Genomic DNA, 22,103 nt, shown 5'->3' with positions numbered 1-22,103 from the left:
CTCACCTCCTAGATTAGTGGAAATAAAAACAAAAATAAGCAAATAAGACCTTATAAAAATGAAAAGCTTTGCACAGCAAAGGAAAGTATAAACAAGATGAAAAGACAACCCTCAGAATGGGAGAAAATAATTGCAAATGAAGTAACTAACAGGATTAATCACCAAAGTGGATTAGTTCATACAGCTCAATATCATAAAAACACACAACTCGATAAAAAGTGGGGTTTATTTGGAATTTAGAAGATCCTAAATAGACATTTCTCCAAAGAAGACATGCAGATGGCTGATAAACACATGGAGAAAAGATGCTCGGCGTCATTCAGTATTAGAGAAATGCAAATCAAAACTACAGTGAGGTATCACCTCACCACCAGTCAGAAAGGCCATCATCAAAAAATCTGCAAACAGCAGTTGCTGGAGAGGATGTAAAGAAAAGGGAACCCTCCTGTATTGTTGGTGGGAATGTAAATTGATACAGTCTTTGTGGAAAAGAGAATGGAGATCCTTAAAAGATCTAGGAATAAATCTACCATATGACCCGGCAATCCCACTACTGGGCATATACTCTGCTGCTAAGTCACCTCAGTCGTGTCCGACTCTGTGCGACCCCATAGACGGCAGCCCACCAGGCTCCGCCGTCCCTGGGATTCTCCAGGCAAGAACACTGGAGTGGGTTGTTGCCATTTCCTTCTCCAACGCATGAAAGTGAAAAGTGAAAGTGAAGTTGCTCAGTCGTGTCTGACTCTTTGCAACCCTGTGGACTGCAGCCTACCAGGCTCCTCCATCCATGGGATTTTCCAGGCAAGAGTACTGGAGTGGGGTGCCATTGCCTTCTCCGTATACTCTGAGAAAGCCGCAATTCTAAAAGACACATTTACCCCAGTGTTCATTGCAGAAATACTTACAGTAGCCAGGACATGGAAGCAACCTAGGTGTCCATTCATCTGTCCACCAGCAGATGAATGGATAAAGAAGTTGTACGTTTATACAATGGAATATTAGTCAGCCATAAAAAGGAATGAATTTGAATCAGTTCTAGAGAGGTAGATGAACCTAGAGCCTATTATACAGAGTGAAGTAAGTCAGAAAGAGAAAGAAAAGTATTGTGTATTAACACGTATATATGGAATCTAGAAAAATGATTTTGATGAACCTAGTGGAAAATGGACTTGTGGACACAGTAGGAAAAGGTGAGGGTGGGCTAAATTGAGAAAGTAACATTGACATATATACATTATCATGTGGAAAACAGATAGTGGGAAGTTGCTAAATAATACAGGGAGCCCAGCCTGGTGCTCTGTGATGACCTAGAAGGGTGGCATGGGGAAGGGGAGGGAGGCTCAAAAGGGAAGGGGGATATAGATAGATAGATAGATAGATGCATACATACATACATACATACATACATATATACAGATATATAGTAAGGACTGATAAGCCTTGTTATGGCAGAAACCAACGCAGAATTGTAAAGCAATTTTCTGCTAATTAAAAACGAAAAAATGAGTGGCTTTAGTCACAGGAGAAGGAATTGGCAATTGTATTGGATTGTATTGGAGAAGGAAATGGCAACCCACTCCAGTGTTCTTGCCTGGAGAATCCCAGGGACAGAGGAGCCTGGTAGGCTGCCGTCTCTGGGGTCGCACAGAGTCGGACACGACTGAAGCAACTTAGCAGCAGCAGCAGCAGTCACAGGAGTGGGAAGAGGTAGTGTACATGACACATGGTCCATATCACCATGGATCATTACATAATCCAAAAGTATTGTCCTAAGTATTCTACTAGGATATGCAGTATTGATTTAATCATGAACTATGAATTATTATGTCTGTGAGTCAGATTCTAAAAATCAGCATCAGCTAGCATCGTTGTCATGGCAGTAAGAACCTACACAAAACTGGGCGTCAAGACAAGATACTGGCAACTAAAATATCTTACTTCTGTCAAATTTGCTGTATCAACACCTGGATATAATTTTATAGAACCTTCAGATAAACTAGAGAACCTAATGCAGATTAACTAATTTAACAAATCTGTCTTGAACATTTATCGAGGTAAAGGACTACCTTTATACCTAGGTCAGACTATTTCAGATAAAAATGTAGCTACATAAGGGTTAAGTGAACTAACAAGGAAATGTAATGGTTTTTACTTTTTGCCACCTGGAAAGTACATCACAAATTAGATACAGTTTATAAGTGAACTTTTGGAAGCTTTCTTTCAGAAGTTTGGGTCTGTCTATGGAGAACTTTCTGATTCTGTAACAGAAGACATTTTCCCCTAAACAACAGTACATATCTTTTCTAGATAATACTTTGGTAATATATAGTAAATTTAAAGTTATACATACTCTGTAACCCAATAATCTTATTCCTAGGAACGTGTGTGTGTGTGTTAATCATTCAGTTGTGTCCAACTCTTTGTGATCTCAAAGACTGTAGCCTGCCAGAGTCTTCTGTCCATGGGATTCTCCAGGCAAGAATACTGGAGTGGGTTGCCATGCCCTCCTCCAGGGGATCTTCCCAACCCAGGGATCAACCCCGGGTCCCCTGCATTGCAGGCAGATTCTTTACCATCTGAGCCACCAGGGAATAGAGAAGACTATGAAAAAAAATTGGATTTGGAAAGAAGATTAGATAGGGATAAATGAAGAAAAAGAGGTCGAATGGTGCATATGAATAGCAAAGTTGCTGTAACTGATACTTGCAGATTGGCTCACGGGAGTGAGGTGCCTTTCCGTTCTCCAGGGGATCTTCCGGTCTCAGGAATGGAACCCAGGTCTCTGCAGGCAGATTCTTTACGGTCTGAGACCCCCAGGAAGCCCCATCCTTGTATAGACATATTACTAAAATGTTTATAGCAGCCTTGTTTGTTAATAGTGGAAAATGGGACCCAAGTTAAATGTTATCAAAAGGGGGCTGGGTAGGTAAATTGTGGTATTTTTATAAATATTAATGTATTAGTAAAGGATATTAATATATTAGTAAAATGTATATACCAGTGCTACATTTTTCCAATATGTATCAGTCTTACATATGGACTGTTAATGAGTATAGAAAAAAGTATACCATTTAGATACATTTTAAAACATGGGGAGTGGTGCTCTGTTTAGTTAGAGAATATGCATATTTAACAAAAGTATTGACTAATGAATGAAAATGATTATTAAAAGAACAGGTATAGTGTTTACTTCTGAGAATTTGAAAGAATTACATAGAGTTTTAAATAGTGATAGTTTTATTTCTTGAGTTGTGGATACATACATTACTGTGTATTACATACATCTCTCTATGTTGGAACTATTTTAGAAACATTTAAAAATTGGAAGGAAATGTGTCAAAATGTTGTTGGCATTTCACTCTGGCTAAAAAGGGAGTCTTTTTTCTTCTACTTAGTTGATGCTGTTTGTTTACATTTCGAATTTTTTACAACAAGAGTATGTTATTTCAATCATATTAAAGAAAAAAACAAACTATATTTTTAGGAAACAATAAATGAATTTCATACAAATTTTAGAAAATAATAGGCAAGTAAGATTGCATTATTATTTTCTAGTTTTCTTCCTTACAAAGAGGTTAATATTATTATACTATATACCAGTAGTATATTATCAGTTCAGTTCAATAGCTCAGTCATGTCCGACTTTTTGCAACCCCATGGACTGCAGCACGCTAGGCCTCCCTGTCCATCACCAACTTTTTCACTCTCCTCTTTTCACTTTCATCAAGATGCTCTTTAGTTCTTCACTTTCTGCCATAAGGGTGGTGTCATCTGCATATCTGAGGTTATTGATATTTCTCCCGGCAGTCTTGATTCCAGCTTGTGCTTCATCCAGCTCAGCGTTTCTCATGATGCACTCTGCATATAAGTTAAATAAGCAGAGTGACGATATACAGCCTTGACATACTCCTTTCCTGATTTGGAACCAGTCTGTTGTTCCATGTCCAGTTCTAACTGTTGCTTCCTGACCTGCATACAATTTTCTCAAGAGGCATGTCAGGTGGTCTGGTATTCCCATCTCTTTCAGAATTTTCTGTAGTTTGTGGTGATCCACACAGTTAAAGGCTTAGGTATAGTCAATAAAGCAGAAATAGATGTTTTTCTGGAATTCTCTTGCTTTTTCGATGATCCAACAGATGTTGGCAATTTGATCTCTGGTTCCTCTGCCTTTTCTAAATCCAACTTGAACATCTGGAAGTTAATGGTTCACATACTGTTGAAGCCTGACTTAGAGAATTTTGAGCATTACTTTGCTAGCGTGTGAGATGAGTGCAATTGTGCGGTAGTTTGAGCATTCTTTGGCATTGCCTTTTTTAGGAATTGGAATGAAAACTGACCTTTTCCAGTCCTGTGACCACTGCTGCGTTTTCCAAATATGCTGGCATATTGAGTGCAGCACTTTCACAGGATCATCTTTTAGGATTTGAAACTGGAATTCCATCACCTCCACTAGCTTTGTTTGTAGTGATGCTTCCTAAGGCCCGCTTGACTTCACATTCCAGGATGTCTGGCTCTAGGTGAGTGATCACACTATCGTGATTATCTGGGTCATGAAGATCTTTTTTGTGCAGTTCTTCTGTGTATTCTTGCCACCTCTTCTTAATATCTTCTGCTTCTGTTAGGTCCATACCATTTCTGTCCTTTATTGTGCCCATCTTTGCATGAAATGTTCCCTTGGTGTCTCTCTAATTTTCTTGACGAGATCTCTAGTCTTTCCCATTCTGTTGTTTTCCTCTATTTCTTTGCATTCATTGATCCCTGACGAAGGCTTTGTTATCTCTCCTTGCTCTTCTTTGGAACTCTGCATTCAAATGGGTATATCTTTCCTTTTCTTCTTTGCTTTTCGCTTCCCTTCTTTTCACAGCTATTTGTAAGGCCTCCTCAAACATCCATTTTGCTCTTTTGCATTTCTTATCCATGGGGATTGTCTTGATCCCTGTCTCCTTGTACAGTGTCACGAACCTCTGTCCATAGTTCATCAGGCACTCTGTCTATCAGATCTAGTCCCTTAAATCTATTTGTCACTTCCACTGTATAATCATAAGGGATTTGATTTAGGTCGTACCTGAATGGTCTAGTGGTTTTCCCTACTTTCTTCAATTTCAGCGTAAATTTGGCGATAAGGAGTTCATGATCTGAGCCACAGTCATCTTCCGGTCTTGTGTTTGCTGACTCTGTAGAGCTTCTCCATCTTTGGCTGCAAAGAATATAATCAATCTGATTTCAATGTTGACCATCTGGTGATGTCCATGTGTAGAGTCTTCTCTTGTGTTGTTGGAAGAGGGTGTTTGCTATGACCAGTGTGTTCTCTTGCAAGGCCCTATTAACCTTTGCCCTGCTTCATTCTGTACTCCGAGACCAAATTTGCCTGTTACTCCGGATGTTTCTTGACTTCCTACTTTTGCGTTCCAGTCCCCTATAATGAAAAGGACATCTTTTTTGGGTGTTAGTTCTAGAAGGTCTTATAGGTCTTCATAGAACCGTTCAACTTCAGCTTCTTCACCATTAGTGGTCGGGGCATAGACTTAGATTACCGTCATATTGAATGGTTTGACTTGGAAATGAACAGAGATCATTCTGTTGTTTTTGAGATCGCATCCAAGTACTGCATTCGAACTCTTTTGTTTATTATGATGGCTACTCCATTTCTTCTAAGGGACTCTGAATTCTCCAGGCCAGAAGACGGAGTGGTTTGCCTTTCCCTTCGCCAGGGGATCTTCCAGCCCAGGAATCAAACCAAGGTCTCCTGTATTGGTAGGCAGATTCTTTACCAGCCGAGCAACCAGGGAAGCCCAATAGTATATTATTATGCTATATACCAATTAACTTTTGTTGTTATTTTTCCCAGCTGATATATTAAAATAAATTTTTAACATATAGGGCAGGTGTTTTAGAAATTATTTTAAAATAGGCTGTTGTATTGAATATAAGAACATTGTCTTGCTCAATGACTGGTATGATGTCTTTTTTACAGTTATTGTTTCTTAATGCATGGATTTTAATAAATTTACTTTATTCCTAGGTTTGATACAGTTGAATTGATTTCATGAACATCAGCAAGTATTTTTACATATTTATTGAGAAGTTATGTGTTCAGTCTTTGACATGCAGTAGTAAAAGATAAAAGATTTAAAATATGTAAATTATGAGATTCTTTTGCAACTGAACCTCATTTTATCTTTCATTTATCTAATTTTCCCTGGTTATGTAGTTTGTGGATGGGATGGAGGAATTATTGTTTAAAAATCTGAGCTTTGCCAGACTGAATGAGGTGCTTGTGGTGTAGAGGATTTTACCATGTACTAGTCCCTCTGACTTACAAGATAATATAAACTAGTTCTTCTCTGACTTTAATTTTCATAATAATTTGCATATGAATCTCCTAAACATCTCAAAATAGACATTCTGATTTTTTAGGTCTAGGATACACTCAGACAAGTGTACAATCAGTATGTTTGTCTAGGATTAAGCTAAACTGAAAGGTTTCACCAGTTTTGCCCACCTGCTTCTGGGAACCACCAGTCTGTTCTCTGTGCCTATGAGTTGCAGTTGTTGTTTAAAATTCCACTTATCAGTGAAATCATTAGATATTTGTCTTTCTCTTACTTCAGTTAGCATAATGCCCTTAAGATCCATCTGTGTTGTGGGAAATGGCAAGATTTCCTTCCTATTTATGGCTGAATAGTATTCCATTGTATAGATGTACATTTTCTTCATCCATTGATCCATAGACACTTAGATTGTTTCTGTATCTTGCCTGTTATATGTATCATGCTGCAGTGAACATGGGGATGCATGTATCTTTTCAAGTTAGTGTTTTCATTTCCCTCAGATAGATACCCTGAAGTGGAATTGTAGGGTCATGTTAGTTTTGGGGCTTCCCTGGTGGCTCACATAGTAAATCTCCCTGCAATGCAGGAGACCCAGGTTTGATCCCTAGATCTGGAAGATCCCCAGGAGAAGGGTATGGCAACCCACTCCAGTGTTCATTCTCTGGGCAAATGGATTATTGCCCAGAGAATCCCACAGTGAGCTAGTCTGTGGGATCACAACCAGTCGGACCAGACTGAGCGACTGACACTTTCACTTTTTTTCATGTTGGTTTTAAGGTTTTTTTGAGGAACCTCCATGCTGTTTTCTATAGTGGCTACACCAGTTTACAGTCCCACCCCGAGTACACAGGTTTCTTTCCCACATCCTTGCCAACACTTGTTATTTCTTGTCTTTTTGTTAACAGCCATTCTAACTGGTGTAAGATGATACCTCTTTTGATTTGTATTTCCCCAGCAATTACTGATATTGAGCACCTTTTCATGTATCTGTTGGCCATCTGTATTCTTTCAGATTCTCTGCCCATCGTTTAATTGGATTGCTTGTTTTTTGTTTTTGTTTTTTTACTGTTGTATGAGCTCCTTATATTAACCCCTTATCAGAAGATATATAATGTGCAGATGTCTTCCCCCACTTTATGGGTTGCTTTTTCAATTTGTTAACAGTTTTCTTTGCTGTATGCAGAAACTTTTTAGTTTAATGTAGTTTTACTTGTCTATTTTTACTTCTGTTGCCTTTGCTTTTAGTTTCAAACCCCCCCAAATTATCACCAAAACCAGTGTCAAGGAACTTACCACCTATGCTTTCATGTAAGAGTTTTACAGTCTCGGGTCTTGTGTAAGTAAGTCTTTAATCCATTTTGAGTTAATTTAGTAAACCTTTATATGTGTAAAGTTAGGATGTTAGTTTAGGAATAATATAATCTAACAGATTTTCTTAAACATTTATATATGCTGCATTATATTTTATAGTGTAATTTTTAAGGTAGTTAATTTCATAAAATACATTTATTTTTTATTATTATATACAGCAAACAAAATTGATCTGCCAGATTACATTAAACCATTGTCAAAAGCTTCTTCTCTATTCTTGCCTTTTTGTTGATTGATAACACAACATTCTTAATCCAGCATCAGTACACAGACTATGCTTTGAGAAGGACTGTCAGAGAGGATCAGAAATTTATTAGAAAGGAGGGAGTTGTTAAAGAATCCATAACTGATTTTTTTTTAAGTAATGTGATTTAAAACACGTTCAGTATTGTTTTGTAATCAGTCCTATGAATTCTAATTAGAAGACTTATAAAAACATTAGAGTGAGTTTTTAATTGCATACGGGTTTTAAGTTACATGGGAAAGCAGTTTTTTTCCTTTGCTTCATGACTTATTTTTCTGCTTTAAAAATACATGAAATTAAAAAAAAAAGCTATGTATAATATGAATATGATCTATTAATAAAGCTTTTGCAGCCAAGTATACAGTCAGTATGTTTGTTTAGGAATAAACTGAACTCATAAGATTGCCTCAAAATTTTGTGTATGATGCACTGTATTTCATAGTATAATTTTTTACAATAGATAATTTTCTTTTGGAGTTCACTTTTCTTTTCACTATTTAAAATGTTTTGCTTAGTGGAACATCAGTTCCTGAACTAGAACTCACTGGCCTCTGTAAGTTTTGCCAGTTAATGGGAAGAAGGAAAAAATCTATACATTAGAAACCATCACAAAATATTATTTATTGTCTGAACTTAGTGTCTATAGTTTTGAGGAGAACCAGATAATACTTGGTGCTAAATTTTATTTTTTTAATTAAATATTGTTTTCTGTGTTCTTACAAGCATTAGTTCTTCCGGTACTGCTTATTTATAACCTTACAAACTAAAGTAGCATAAATGGGCTAATATTTTTTAAATAAAATAGTTTATTTTACTTCTTTTTGTACTTGTAGTAGGAGAATGTTTTCACTTTTTATGTATTATATGTTAATGAATTTCTGATTCTGATGTAGTCATTGTTTGAAGAATTGACATTCAAGATCTATAAGGGGGGGATGATAGATGAATTCCAAAGACATACTCTGCTTGTAAGTTTTTATTGAAACATAAAGAGAATGTAGAATTGAACAATCTAGAAATGGAGATCTGTAATACAGAAATAGTCTGCCAGGATTAAGTCTGATTGTTTCTAACGGATAACATTAGCAGTTACTGGGATAAATTTGTGAACATGAATGGCTCAATTTGGAATGAAACTTGAGTGAACTTTTTTCAGTGATCCTTTGTGATCTTATGTTCAGAATTATTTTTATGTCATTGTGCTAAGCAGTATTTCATGTGTCCATCATATTTTCTGAGGATCCTTTCCACCTCTGTAAAATTTTGATTCTTCTTATCTTCCCACCCGTGGTAGTTCAAGACTTGCTCTTCAGCCTGAGGTTTTGGTAATTCTGTGAAAGCACTTCTTAGCATTCATAAAGAAAAAGTTACCTGGAGAGATTATTCATCCTCTCAAGAAAAACTTAAGCTCTTAGTTTGCATATGAAGTTCTGTGCTGGTCTCTTTTGTAGTGATAAAAAGGAATAAAACTTTGTTGCCTTTTAGGAACTCATGGATCTGGATGACAAAACCCAGATCTATCAAGAAATTTTATTACTAACACCTGCTCTGTTTAAGAATAGCAAAACCGTAATGTATTGATTATTAAGTAGCTCTTTTGGAGGTAGACCTGATTGATTAACTGAGAGCATTGTTCATTTTTCCTTCATTCATTAAATGAACAGATTTCGTTAGTCACATACTATGTGTTTGTTAATGTCCCTGTCACTAGTGATAGGATAATAAGTGATATAGACACAGTTGCTACTTTCAGGGAACAAACTATTGTGATCAGATATTTAACTGAAAGAGACACTTTAAAGGATTTAAAAACTATAACTTTATATACCTAGACATTTATTTCCTTGTCTGTCATAGGAGTAAGTCAAGAAATACAGTAAGTACACTTTTTTTCTCTTTTAAATTTCATGTTATTTCTTATTTTTATTTCTGTTTTTACATCTCTTTGAAGTGTGACCATTCATTTATATCAGGCCTCATTCTGAGTTTTCTCTGGTATCTTAACGACTTTTGGCTGACTATACTAGTTTTGGCCACTTAGAGCTATAGGATTTCAATACTTGGTATGAAATCTTGTGGCTCTTTGAATACCAAAAATCTGTGGTTATTTGCTCAGTCCAGTTAGATAAGCTAGCACCTTATCAACTTTCTTTCTGCTAGTTATTGGGTGTTCTATGGAAAAACTGATTGAACCTTTATGATATCCGAAGCCCTACAGCATTTTAAGGATTTAGCAACTGAACCCTCTCATCCATCTGTCATTTACTGAGCACTTGCTATGTATGTGACAAACATTGTTCTGGGATGTAATTGTGAGAAAAAGAAACAATGGTGCCTGCCTTTTCAGAATTTGTAAGACATAACCATCTCTAACTGAGATGATAATAATAATGGCTAGCATATATTGTGTTGCACATAGAAAAACTCATTTAATCTGTATAACAACCTGTGAGATAAATATATTATTATTATCCCTATTTTACAGATAAAGAAGCTGAGGCAAGAAATGTTACTTTGTCTCAAGTCACACAGCTGGTATGTGGCAAAGATGAAATGCAGGCCTGTTAGTCTGGCTCCAAGAATTCCACGTTTATCCACTATACCTATACTGTGCAATTATAACATAATTATGGTATAATTTAAATGGATAATTAAATAGATAAATTCAGTAAATGTGAGCAGTGATATGATGGAAATGCTTGCTGCTATGGGAGCCCAAAGTGAGTTCACCCAGTTTGGTTAGGGTCAGGGAAAGCTTTTCTGAGAAAGTAAATCTTTATTGAAAGAGCCTTTCCCCCTCCCTATCCCTTTTTATCTATTGAAAAGAATTGAAAACAATATTTTAAAATAGGATAAGACAGTGGTTTTCATACAAAGAAATAGCCACATGGTTTAGAAAAAACACTTCTTGGGAGAGTTCTCTGGTGATTATGCCATATTTACTGGTTGAGTAAAATAAAATTTTTAAAAGAGCTATTTAAAACATTGGGCAGCCAAAAAAGTTCTTGTATTTTTGAGGAGTCAGAGGAGGGGAGATCAGTATTGTGTAAATTGCACTAGCTGCTTTGTTTTTTAATCATTTTGTTTATTTATTTATGGCTGTGCTAGGTCTTGGTTGCTGGTGGGCTTTTCTCTAGTTGTGGCGTGCAGGGCCCACTCTCTGGTTGTGATGCTTGGACTTCTCATTGTGGTAGCTTCTCTTCTTGCAGAGCATAGGTTCTGGGGTTCATGGGCTTCAGTAGTTGTGGCACATGGGCTCAGAAGTTGTAGCTCCTGGGCTCTAGAGCACAGGCTCAATAGCTGTGGCATACGGGCTTACTTTGCTCCAGGGCACGTGGGATCTTCCCAGATTGGGGATTGAACCCATGTCTGCTGCATTAGCAGGTGGATTCTTCACCATTGAGTCACCAGGGAAGCCCTGTTTTGTTTCTGATAGAACAAAAGATTGGTTTGCTTATGTGCTGTTTAAATTAGTTTTAAAAGGATAGCAGCTTAAATTGATTGTTGTCTTAATGTGGCAAGGATTAAAGTTTCTAAATTCTGTACCATAAAATGAACATAGAGAAAAGTGTGAACTATTTTGTAGAATATACTTCATAATATTAAACCTTTTATGAAGTGTTAGGCATTCATAGATGGGAGTATTTAAAAATTGGAAATTAAACATTGTAATTTAGATATTAAATACAGAATGAACAGTTTTTGTAAACTCTGTGTATCAACTGATTTTATGAGTGATTTATATTTTGAGTGCTTTCCATTTTTATTGTAAGGCAGAAACAGTTTTTTAAGGGTGTGTTGCAAAATATTTTTGTGGTTAGCATACTTTGGCTAAAAAGCTACTATGATAGATGAATCTGATGGTTCTGCTTGGCCCTCCATAATGTAGTGTTTATCATCTCATGTATGAAAATCTCATTTTTATTAATGAGATTATTATCTATTTTCATGGTAAAACCATTTCCCAGAATTTGGGATCTTAATTAGGAGCTCCAGGGGGTCAGGTTTGGCCCCCTTTTATTACCACAGTGATGCTCTATCAGTTAAAAATATGCATCGTGAGAGTTCTGTATTTAATGATCTCACTGATTTACTTTATATTCCAAAATTGAAAAAGCATTCATTGTTCGGTACCATTTGACTGATTTCCTTGGGCTCCATTTTAACAGTTGCTTGTTTGGCTTTTGTTCCTTTCTTGTTACGCCAACCTTTCCCTCTTTGCAGTCACCTTCTGATCATTTTCTCCTGCCCTTTGATGTTCTGGCTATTCTGCTTCCTTCCTTGCTTTTCTATCAACTCCATTCAGCATTATACCTTTTGCCCTTCTTTCTAATAGACATCCATGCTCTTTGGTACTTAAGGGGTCTGCTGTTTAAACTCTTGGTCAGCCAGCTCATTTCTTTCATTAAAGCTCTATTTGACATCTATCTTCTACTGAAAACTAAGTGGATGAGTACTTAACTACATGTATAAAAATATTATGTTACTCTAATTGCTTTAGATTTTTATGTTAACTTTGGTATTTCCTCCTAATTTTTGCTTACCTGGAAACTTACCATGTTTTAATGTAGTTCTGATTAGTGGGGTTGGGGCGGGGTGAACTCAGCTATCACCTTTGTAGACTTGAGTTTTTCCTTTCTATATATGAAAAAGATCTTTATTTCTAGATTGTCTAGGTTTTTGCTGCTAGAAGTGTGGTGCAAGGATAAGTAAGCATAACCATCACCAGTTGGTTATAAATGTGGAATCAAACTGGAAGAGGAGAGTGAAAAAGCTGGCTTAAAACTCAACATTCAGAAAACTAAGATCATGGCATCTGGTCCCATCACTTCATGGCAGATAGTGGCGGAAACAATGGAAACAGTGACAGACTTTTATTTTCTTGGGCGCCAGAATGACTGCAGATGGTGACTTGCAGCCATGAAATTAAAAAGACATTTGCTCCTTGGAAGAAAAACTATGACAAACCTAGACAGTATATTAAAAAGCAGAGACATTACTTTGCCAGCAAAGGTCCATCTAGTCAAAGTTATGACTTTTCCAACATTCATGTATGGATGTCAGAGTTGGCCCATAAAGAAAGCTGAGTGCCAAAGAACTGATGCTTTTGAACTGTGGTGTCGGAGAACTCTTGAGAGTCCCTTGGACTGCAAGGAGATCCAGCCAGTCCATCCTAAAGGAAATCGGTCCTGACTATTCATTGAAAGGACTGATGCTGAAGCTGAAACTCCAATACTTTGGCTACTTGATGTGAAGAATTGACTCATTGGAAAAAACCCTGATGCTGGTAAAGATTGAAGGCAAGAGGAGAAGGGGCCGACGGAGGATGAGATGGTTGAATGGCATCACTGACTCTATGGACATGAGGTTGAGCAAGCTCCGAGAGTTGGCAATGGACAGGGAAGCCTGGTGTGCTGCAGTCCATGGGGTGGCAAAGAGTTGGACACAACTGAGCGACTGAAATGAACTGAACTAGTCAGTGCATATGAACATTGAGGTTTGCAAAGCACTGTTGTAGGTATTACCCAGCTAGTTGACACAATTAACATGCTGACTGAGAAATACCTATGTACATTTTCTGGAACTGATCTTATTTAATTGTTTTGTAACTTTTCATCCTGGTTCCCTAAAAGTTATTTTCTGGGTGAGTATCACTTCCACTATGAGGAAGCAATGATAAGAATAGTCTCAAATAGTGGCCAGTCCCAGTTTTTTAAGTAAGGTCTTGGCATACATTCCTGGAGAAGAACATGGCAACCCACTCCAGTATTCTTGCCTGCAGAATTCCATGGACAGAGGAGCCTGGCAGGCTGCAGTCCATGAGGTTGCAGAGTCTAACACAACTGAGTGGCTATCACTTGGCATACATAGATCTAAAACTGACCAACATTTAAAGTCCAGTTTCATTGTTCCATCCTCCATCATCTTTGCATCTATGGATGAAGATTCCTTTCTTTTAGGCTGTGGCTTTTCAAAAATTCTGTGCACCAAGATGAAGCTTTGAGGTTTAAAAAAAATACTCAAATTTTTATTTAATTTTTATCTTATATGAATGAAATTATGACTTACTGAAATTTGATGTATTGGTTAATAGTGTATGTTTATGAGTAAACAGATACTGAGGGCCCATATTCAAATCTTGCTTGTATCTGATGACACAGGTTTATAGATCCTCTGTGGTATAATATGACAATCTCAGATTTTATTAGTAGACTAAGATATAATCTTGTGTAACTTCTGTACTGTACCCTGCTATATGTGGGTGCACATGGATAATAGATAGTACTTACTGTTATTTGTTTATGGTTGATAGAAAAATAATTGTGTTTTCTGAACATATATTAATAGGGGCTTAGAGTCTTTGCTTAACTGCAATATATGTGATGTATAAAGTTAATGTGTATACAGTCATTTGATGATACTCTGAAACTTAGATTTATTTACTTGTACTTTAGAGTTTTAAAATTTTTAAATGTTTTTATTTTTATAGTCATGAAGGGAAAAAGTTCTTTTTATTATACTTCAAGGATGAAGAGAACTGAGAATATACAAAATTAATCTTTTATTATCCTTTAACATTGAATTGAAGTGTGAACAGCATGGATGACCTACAAATGCATTTCTTTTGGCATTTTTCAAGAGTAATAGTTATTTAATGATGATAAGCAATATTTCAGTGAGTTTTTTGTAAGCTTCATTGTCTTATTTGACTCTCTACCTAAGAATGACAGTGGGAGGGAGTGGCAGAGGAAAACACTGAGATAAATGTGAGACAGTAGGATGTCACTTAACACTTCAAGAGTGTTTAATTTTAAGCAACAAAAGTAAACTCCAAGGAGTGACCTTAGCCAGGAGCCATCCTGTTTTGTATATAGCTCCTGCTCCACGTGGCTGTGACAGACAGGACTCTGGTTGTGGTTACCAGAGGACACTTTTGTTAGTCATAACCAAGTTGTAAATGTCACCAATATTCTTTTTGAATGTCTGTCACATGTGTATCAGTGATTCTAAAATAGATAAAAATGAAACAAAGATTCATTTGGGAGTTAGCACTCCCAGCAGATTAGTTTTAAACAGAATAGCAGAAGGAGTTGTGACATGCATCCATAAGCAATTGTAATGATTTGACAGTTATTTAGCCCTCAATTCCTAGCCCTTTGGTTGAACTGACAGCATCCCTGCAAAGATAGTGAGGGCTGTTTCAGCCCCATTAATGTTTTCTTGAATGTTAGCCTGCAGTCTGGGTAATGATAAATGTTCAGTGATTGATGATTTTATAGTCCCAGGGGATTCTGGGTGGCTTCTGTGAGCCAAGGCAGTGAGTTTTTGTTCTTGTTTGGGCCTCTTGTAAGATTTTCTGATCTTTACTAAAATTGCTTTAAGTTGGCAAAAGGGTAGGTACCACCTACACTTTAAGTAGATTTCAAAACCTCGTATAGAAAGTATGATTTTGGAGGTGATGCTGTGCTTAGTATGTATAAGAATCTGAGAACCAGAACAGTTATTTAATCCACTGAGCTTTGTAACACTTACTTTATTTGTAAACTTTGGTATCTTTTAGGCTCCTTTGCTTTTAAAAACCATGTTTTAAGTTATAAGGATAAATTTAGTAACAGCTATTGTGAAATAATAGCACTAGCTTTATTGTTTTCATAGTGTTTGCAGTTTCATTTTTTAAATTCTTAAGAATTTAAATTAACTATGTGCGTGTTTTCTATTTTACATGGCTCAGTTTGTATAAGAGTATACATGGTTCAGTATATAGAGTTATTATACTAGTATTAAAAGGAATATAAGCAGATCTTCTTTTACTAAATACTTGTTTGCCATTTAGGAAAGGATTCATTTCTAGTATATTGATTTTCGAGTATTTTTAACATCTTAAGTAAATCTTATAATTGCCCAACCTTTCATTGATAGGGTATAGAGGCAGAGAAAGGAGGATAAATGTTTTTCTAGTTTATTATAACTTATAAGTATACGTTCTTAGTTCATCCATTTAGAATTTTACTTTTTGGAATATAAAGAGATCATAGGGCTAATTTTCTTTAAAATGTATAAAGAAACTTTTTGACTTTAAAATCTTAAAAAGAATAAAAGCAGCACTTCTGTTTAGTTTTTCAAGTAATGAACCAGAAACTTGGTTAGGAATGACCATTTGTAAGTCTGTATATTAATTAGATGAGTGTCATTATGCTCAATTAGCAGGACTGCCAAATAATCTTTTTAATACTCCGGTCTTTTTTTTCCCCCCCCTCTAGGGTTTTACAGACAGCCCTCATTACAGTGATCACTTGAATGACAGTCGTTTAGGGGCCCACGAAGGCTTGTCCCCAACACCTTTCATGAACTCAAATCTAATGGGTAAGTTGGTAATTCTCTGCAAGTAGTCTTTACAAAGCCTCTTGGATCATAGACTTTTTTTATCCCCTTGTCCAAGAAGGACACATAAGTATCTAAAAGAAACTTCCTAAGTTTCTAGGGGCATCTGGGCTTTCTTTGTTCAGCCAAGTTTGGGGGGCAAGCGTTCAGAAATGTGGGTCCTTCTCTTAGAGCTTTATTGTCATTGCTATCAATAAAGGAAGCAGCAGTGTTTTAACTGTCAGTGTTGGCAGTGTCTGTGACACCAAGGTTTATATGTTTTCTACCTTCTGGGCAGAGAAGCATTTCAGAGACATTTGTTTTTAATTTACTATTTGTCTTAACAGTTGTATGTATGTGGTAAATAAAAATATGACACAGCAGTGATTTTAGGCAAATTTTATTCATGTTAGGCAATATTTCTTTTGACAGTTTGATAAAAACTTAATAGTACATTTAAATATTGCAGCATTTGTTTTAAGCACTTTGGTTCATATTGGGGATTTAAAATTTCTTCTTTTTCTGTAGTAAATTTGCATTTTGAATGACATTACCCACCGCCTAAAACTGATTATTTTTGGCATAACCTTTAAAGTTAACCATTCTTTGTATCTCCCCTTACTCCCTGCAAACCTGCCCTCCCTTCCTCTCACTCCCTCCGCTCTCTCTTTCTTGTATCAAAGTTTATAGCTATTCAATCTGAAATGAGAAGCCCTCAATTTTTTCTGCAAGTTTGGATGCCGCTCTTTTTTTAAGTGATACTTTAACCTTTATGCAGAACCTGATTCAAAAGAATCCGTTTTATGACATTATTTTTTCCTTCTTGTTTATGCTGGGGCTAAGCACATTACAAAAGCTTTATTTAATCTGTCTTACTGGTTGTCAGTGGCGTCATGTTAATATGGAAGGTTTGTGTAATTGACATTGATTTCATTACTTATTCTATTTCTTAAGGACATGACCTATATTGTGATCTTAGAATTGTCCTTTTAAGACACAGCCATGCTAATCTAAGTGGATTACCCAAATCCAAAATCCTGATGGTTGGCAATTTCTTTATAAATGGTTTTATTTTGCACAGTCTTTGTTTATTTCCCTTATCCTCCATAAAGTATGGTGGAGACAGATTCTGATGTGAATTTTGCCTAAGGCAGTTACCATTTTAAAGCCAGAATCATTGAGTATGACACAAGACTAAAATCAGTGGTAAAAATTGTATTTAGAATGGCAGTTTGTTTCAACACAAATGAAACTGAGAGTCCTGGTATTAAATATATTATCATCTAGGTAAAAATCAGAATTAAATAGAGAACGTAATAATTATCCTTGCATTAGGCTAGGGAAAACTTTTAAATTAATTATTAATTTATAATTAATTATCTTTTAAATTTTTTATTGAACTTGCTATCAAAGTAAAATAGATGTGATACTCCAAACAGTTTCCTTTTGTAGTATATCTTTTCCCCAAGTAGTGTTTAATTTATAGTAAGTGTGGTAGACCAAACTATAGGCAGTATTTTTGTAATTTTACATTGAACTAAGCTTTCTTAATTAGGTGTATAACTGAATTGTGAAAACTCAGAAATTGCCCTTTTTTATATTAATATTCTTCCTTTCGTTTTTAGCTTATAGAGCTGACTCTTTACAATTGCATCCTTAGTGTAGCTTTGAGCAAAAGTGGCTTAAAATTGTGAGGGTACATTTTCATTGTACACTTTAACTATCTAATCTTAAAAATGTTAATTTTCTTTTAAGAAAGGGGGAATGACCTTGAAAGATTAGACAGATATGCTCAAAAGAATTGCAGTGATCTAGGCAATATCTGATTTACTACACTTCCTTCCTTTTATTTTTAGTAAAAGTGATCAAATGTGATATCTAACTGTTGAGTCTAAGCAATCTGCATGACAATAGCTAGCTTTGGCAAATGCTGCTGCTGCGTCGCTTCAGTCGTGTCCGACTCTGTGTGACCCCGTAGACAGAAGCCCACCAGGCTCTGCTGTCCCTGGGATTCTCCAGGCAAGAACACTGGAGTGGGTTGCCATTTCCTTCTCCAATGCATGAAAGTGAAAATGTGGAGCAGCTCCAGACAGCAGCAGTTAATCCCACTTGGTGTGAGTTGAATTGAACTAGTACCCTAGAAGGTGGGTCTGTAGCACTCAGTAGAGTTACAGCGGATAGATTCACTTTGTTAGCCATTTGATAATTTTAGGGGAATTTTCAGGCTGAAAACCTGCAGTATTAAAGCAGGACTAAGATGTGCATGGCAGTGTTAGCAGCATTTGGAACTGTTGATACCTAATCATCATAATAGGTAAAACCTTCAGAGTGATTCTGTGAATGATGAGTGCTGAGAAACAGTTACAGCTAACTGGAAAGCAGTAACATATTTCATCATTGCTGTCAACATGTAAAAACACCATTTAAGCGGGGGTGGGGGGGAGTGAAATTGTACGTCTAGGGAATGTTGTTTTTTGTATTATGTTCAGCCATAATAAGCACATTTGCCTGAAGAAATAGTGGATTGTAAAGTGCTACTATCTTTCATGATAGAGCTCTCAAACATTTTAATGATTTTGTACATTGCAAAAATGAGAAATTTTTCCTAACAAGGGTTGATAATGATTCAATAATGAACAATTTGCCGCAGAAACATGCACTTCTATATTCATTTAGATATTTTGAAGCATTTTACACAGGAAGGAAAGCTATTATGTTGGATCAGTTAGTGTTTCTTTTTAATGAATTCCAGAATTATCCTGTTGATTTGTCAGTATGGAAAAGAGTTTCTTTCTTATGTTTCAAGTAAAATAAGTACATCCTTTTGGCATATCACTAAGTAATTAGCATCAAGCATTTCTGTATTGTAGTAAAACTGCAGAGCAGTGAATTGCAGTAGTATCACCAAATTGTCTTATTTACTTCTAGCCTCTTCCAACTTTGGTCCATTTTTCTACTCTTAGGCGCTTCACTGATTTCAGTAATATTTGCTTCCCTTTACCTATTGTTGATCAGATGTATTTTTGGTGATGGTAGGACCATTTTATTAATTAGACATAGAGGCAAATTACTTTATAGAATTGCCTCCCTTTGGTTTCCAAGTTACTGTAAACTGCTCTTACTTGTCTATCTCCCATGTCTGTTAAAGCTTTACTTATTTTAAGCTTTACTTATTTAAAGCTTTCCTGTTTAAAGCTTTACTTATTTTAGACATTGTGCGCTGTGTTGTCAACGGTAAACTTAAGATAGTACCCTCTGTTTTCCTTTTTTCTGACACCTTTTGTGTTCCTTTCTGAGGCCTGTTTTGCCTCTAGAGATGTTTGGTTAGTATTTTTATCTCTTAAAAACCAGAAACAGCATGTGGTAGTATAGAAAAAGTACAGGGCTGAGAGTTAAAAGATCTGGATTGTAATTCAGATCTTGAAAAATAACCTTTATCTTTCAGGTAAGGTTTTGCTGAATAGTCTAAAAAGTTTCTGTAGCTCTAGAATTTTATTATTTCTATAACCTTATGTAATATATTTTATTCAGCCCTGGAAAAGACTACAACTAGAATTATAATTGGTTTTGTGCAAATGATAAAACTAAGGTGCAAGAAAATTGTGGGTTTTTTCCTGAGGACATAGAGTCAGTAAGTGGTAAAACAACATGTAGAACCCATGTCCTCTGACTCCCAATCAGGTATTCGTTCCATTAGGCACATTAGGCATATAAAGTATTGGTTCTTTCTATGTAATGCCTTCAGGGTTTTACTAGCTCACCATTTTCTTAAACTATAAGTATGGAGACACAGCTTTTGAGAGGTAATAATGAAGAAAAGTTCATAGTGACATAACTTTGGGAAGCAATATATCACATGTCCCCTTTTAGAGATTCAGATTGTACTTTGAAATATTAAAGACACTGGGGAAAACCGGGGTAGCTTATTTGTGTTCAGCCCATCACATTCCAGATTCAGACGATGCACAGAAGTCTTTTAAAATAAAAAAGCATCATCACCCTGTGGGGGAACTAGTTTTCCATGGAGCACACACTGGGACATATTTGTAGGTTGTGGTAGAGGTGTGTGTGCATGCATGCTCAGTTGTGTCTGACTCTTCGACCCCACGGACTGTAGCCTGCCAGCCTCCTCTGTCCATGTGATTATCCTGGCAAGAATAGTGGAATGGGTTGCCATTTCTGATAATGCAGTAGATGTGGGTTCAATTCCTGGGTCAGGAAGATTCCCGGAAAAGGAAATGGTAACCCACTCCAGTATCTTTGCCTGGAAAATCCCACAGACAAAGGATCCTAGTGGACTACAGTCCATGGGGTCGCAAAGAGTTGGACGTGACTGAGCACTGCTGCAGTGGGTAGCCGTTCTTTCCTCCAGAGGATCTTCCCGACCCAGGGATTGAACCCAGGTCTCCTACCTTTCAGGCAGATTCTTTACTGTCTGAGCCACCAGGGAAGCCCTATTACAGGTTACCTTATCCTTAGTGGTTTGGGATGTTTTCTTTCAGTGCATAGATGCACTTTATTTGTAACTACTCTGTTCCAGAAATAATTTCTTTCCATGCCCCTACCCTGCATCTTCAGTCTGAAAAGCAGCCTCTTTTCATAATTAAAATGACTTCATAGCAGTTCTTTCTGAAACCATTCCTGTAACCTGAGATGAGCTAATGGTTTCCTTTTTGCCCAGTCTAGGAGAGACCAAACTAATACCTGACATTGAAAAAGGTTTCAGAGTTTCAAGGGTACTCCTGTGTAGACCCAGGTCCCTTTTATCTATGAGTAATTAGTCCTGGAGTGATGTATATAAAAGAAGTAAATAATTGCTGAAAAGAGATGCCAAGATTTCAGAAGATAGAGGGGAAAATATTTGATTAGAGCTTTATTTTGAAAACAAAAGCTTCAATTAGAAAGTAATATGAATAAAGCAAAATTTATATTATCCACTATATTTTAAGTGAGCAAAGAATTAATTGTTGAACTTTTTAGTGTATTTTTTTCTTCAGAAAAATTTTATGGTAATATAGAAAATGTCCTTTACTTCACATTTGAACCTTGTTAATTTTCTCTTCAATTATTAACTGACTCTTAATTCAGTTAGGTCCTAATCCATCAGTGGCTTTTGTGTTGATTTAAAGGATTCTTTGGGCTTCCCTTGTGGCTCAGCTGGTTAAGAATCACCTGCAGTGTGGGAGATCTGGGTTCCATCCCTGGGTTGGAAAGATTCCCTGAAGAAGGGAAAGGCTACTCACTCCAGTATTCTGGCCTGGAGAATTCCCTGGATTATACAGTTCATGGGGTCACACTTGATGAAATTTTCAGTCTTTTACATGGTATTCGGCTTTCAGTGAATTTCTTTTGTATTTGCTTTGTATCTCTGGGTCAGGAAGATCCCCTGGGGGACGGCATGGCAACCCACTCAAGTATTCTTGCCTGTAGAATCCCGTGGACAGAGGAGCCTGGGAGGCTACAGTCCATGGGTTCTCAGAGTCGGACACTACTGAGCAACTAACAGTTTCACTTTTCACTTTTCATGGTTTTTTTAGCAAAAGATTGACCAACAATGCCATTGACTCATATCTCACTGATATTTTTTCTAAGTTATCTGGTCTTTAGTGAATATTTTCACAAGGCCACAACGTTGGCTTAACTCTGCAACCTTGCAAAATGGTATCTCCACTGACTTATGTAAAGATGATCACCTTTATTTTTATTTATTTACCCAGTTCATTTGTTCATCATCACTTGTGTATATATGCTCTGTGGTCAACAGTAATCTTCAGTGATCTGCACAATTTCATAAT

At 36.5% G+C, this 22,103-nt stretch overlaps 1 protein-coding gene across 36 annotated transcripts in view; it reads left to right on the top strand.

Annotated features, from left to right (window-relative positions):
- The window catches only part of TCF12 (transcription factor 12), a 395,492-nt gene that overhangs the window by 176,684 nt on the left and 196,705 nt on the right, over positions 1–22,103 (top strand). For 27 of the 36 annotated variants that reach the window (XM_081510130.1, XM_081510129.1, XM_081510124.1 and 24 more), the window contains one exon: positions 16,209–16,311. In XM_081510130.1, coding sequence (XP_081366256.1) covers positions 16,209–16,311 — 103 coding nt within the window. Of the gene's footprint in view, positions 1–10,432; positions 10,483–16,208; positions 16,312–22,103 lie in introns of all 36 variants that reach the window. The other 9 variants (XM_081510140.1, XM_081510139.1, XM_081510137.1 and 6 more) reach the window with 1 other exon arrangement.

The sequence above is a fragment of the Giraffa tippelskirchi genome, chromosome 7 (assembly GCF_054371585.1).
Source record: "Giraffa tippelskirchi isolate mGirTip1 chromosome 7, T2T-mGirTip1v1.2.pri, whole genome shotgun sequence".
NCBI classification, from domain to species: domain Eukaryota; kingdom Metazoa; phylum Chordata; class Mammalia; order Artiodactyla; family Giraffidae; genus Giraffa; species Giraffa tippelskirchi.
This window is presented reverse-complemented; position numbering and strand designations above follow the sequence as displayed.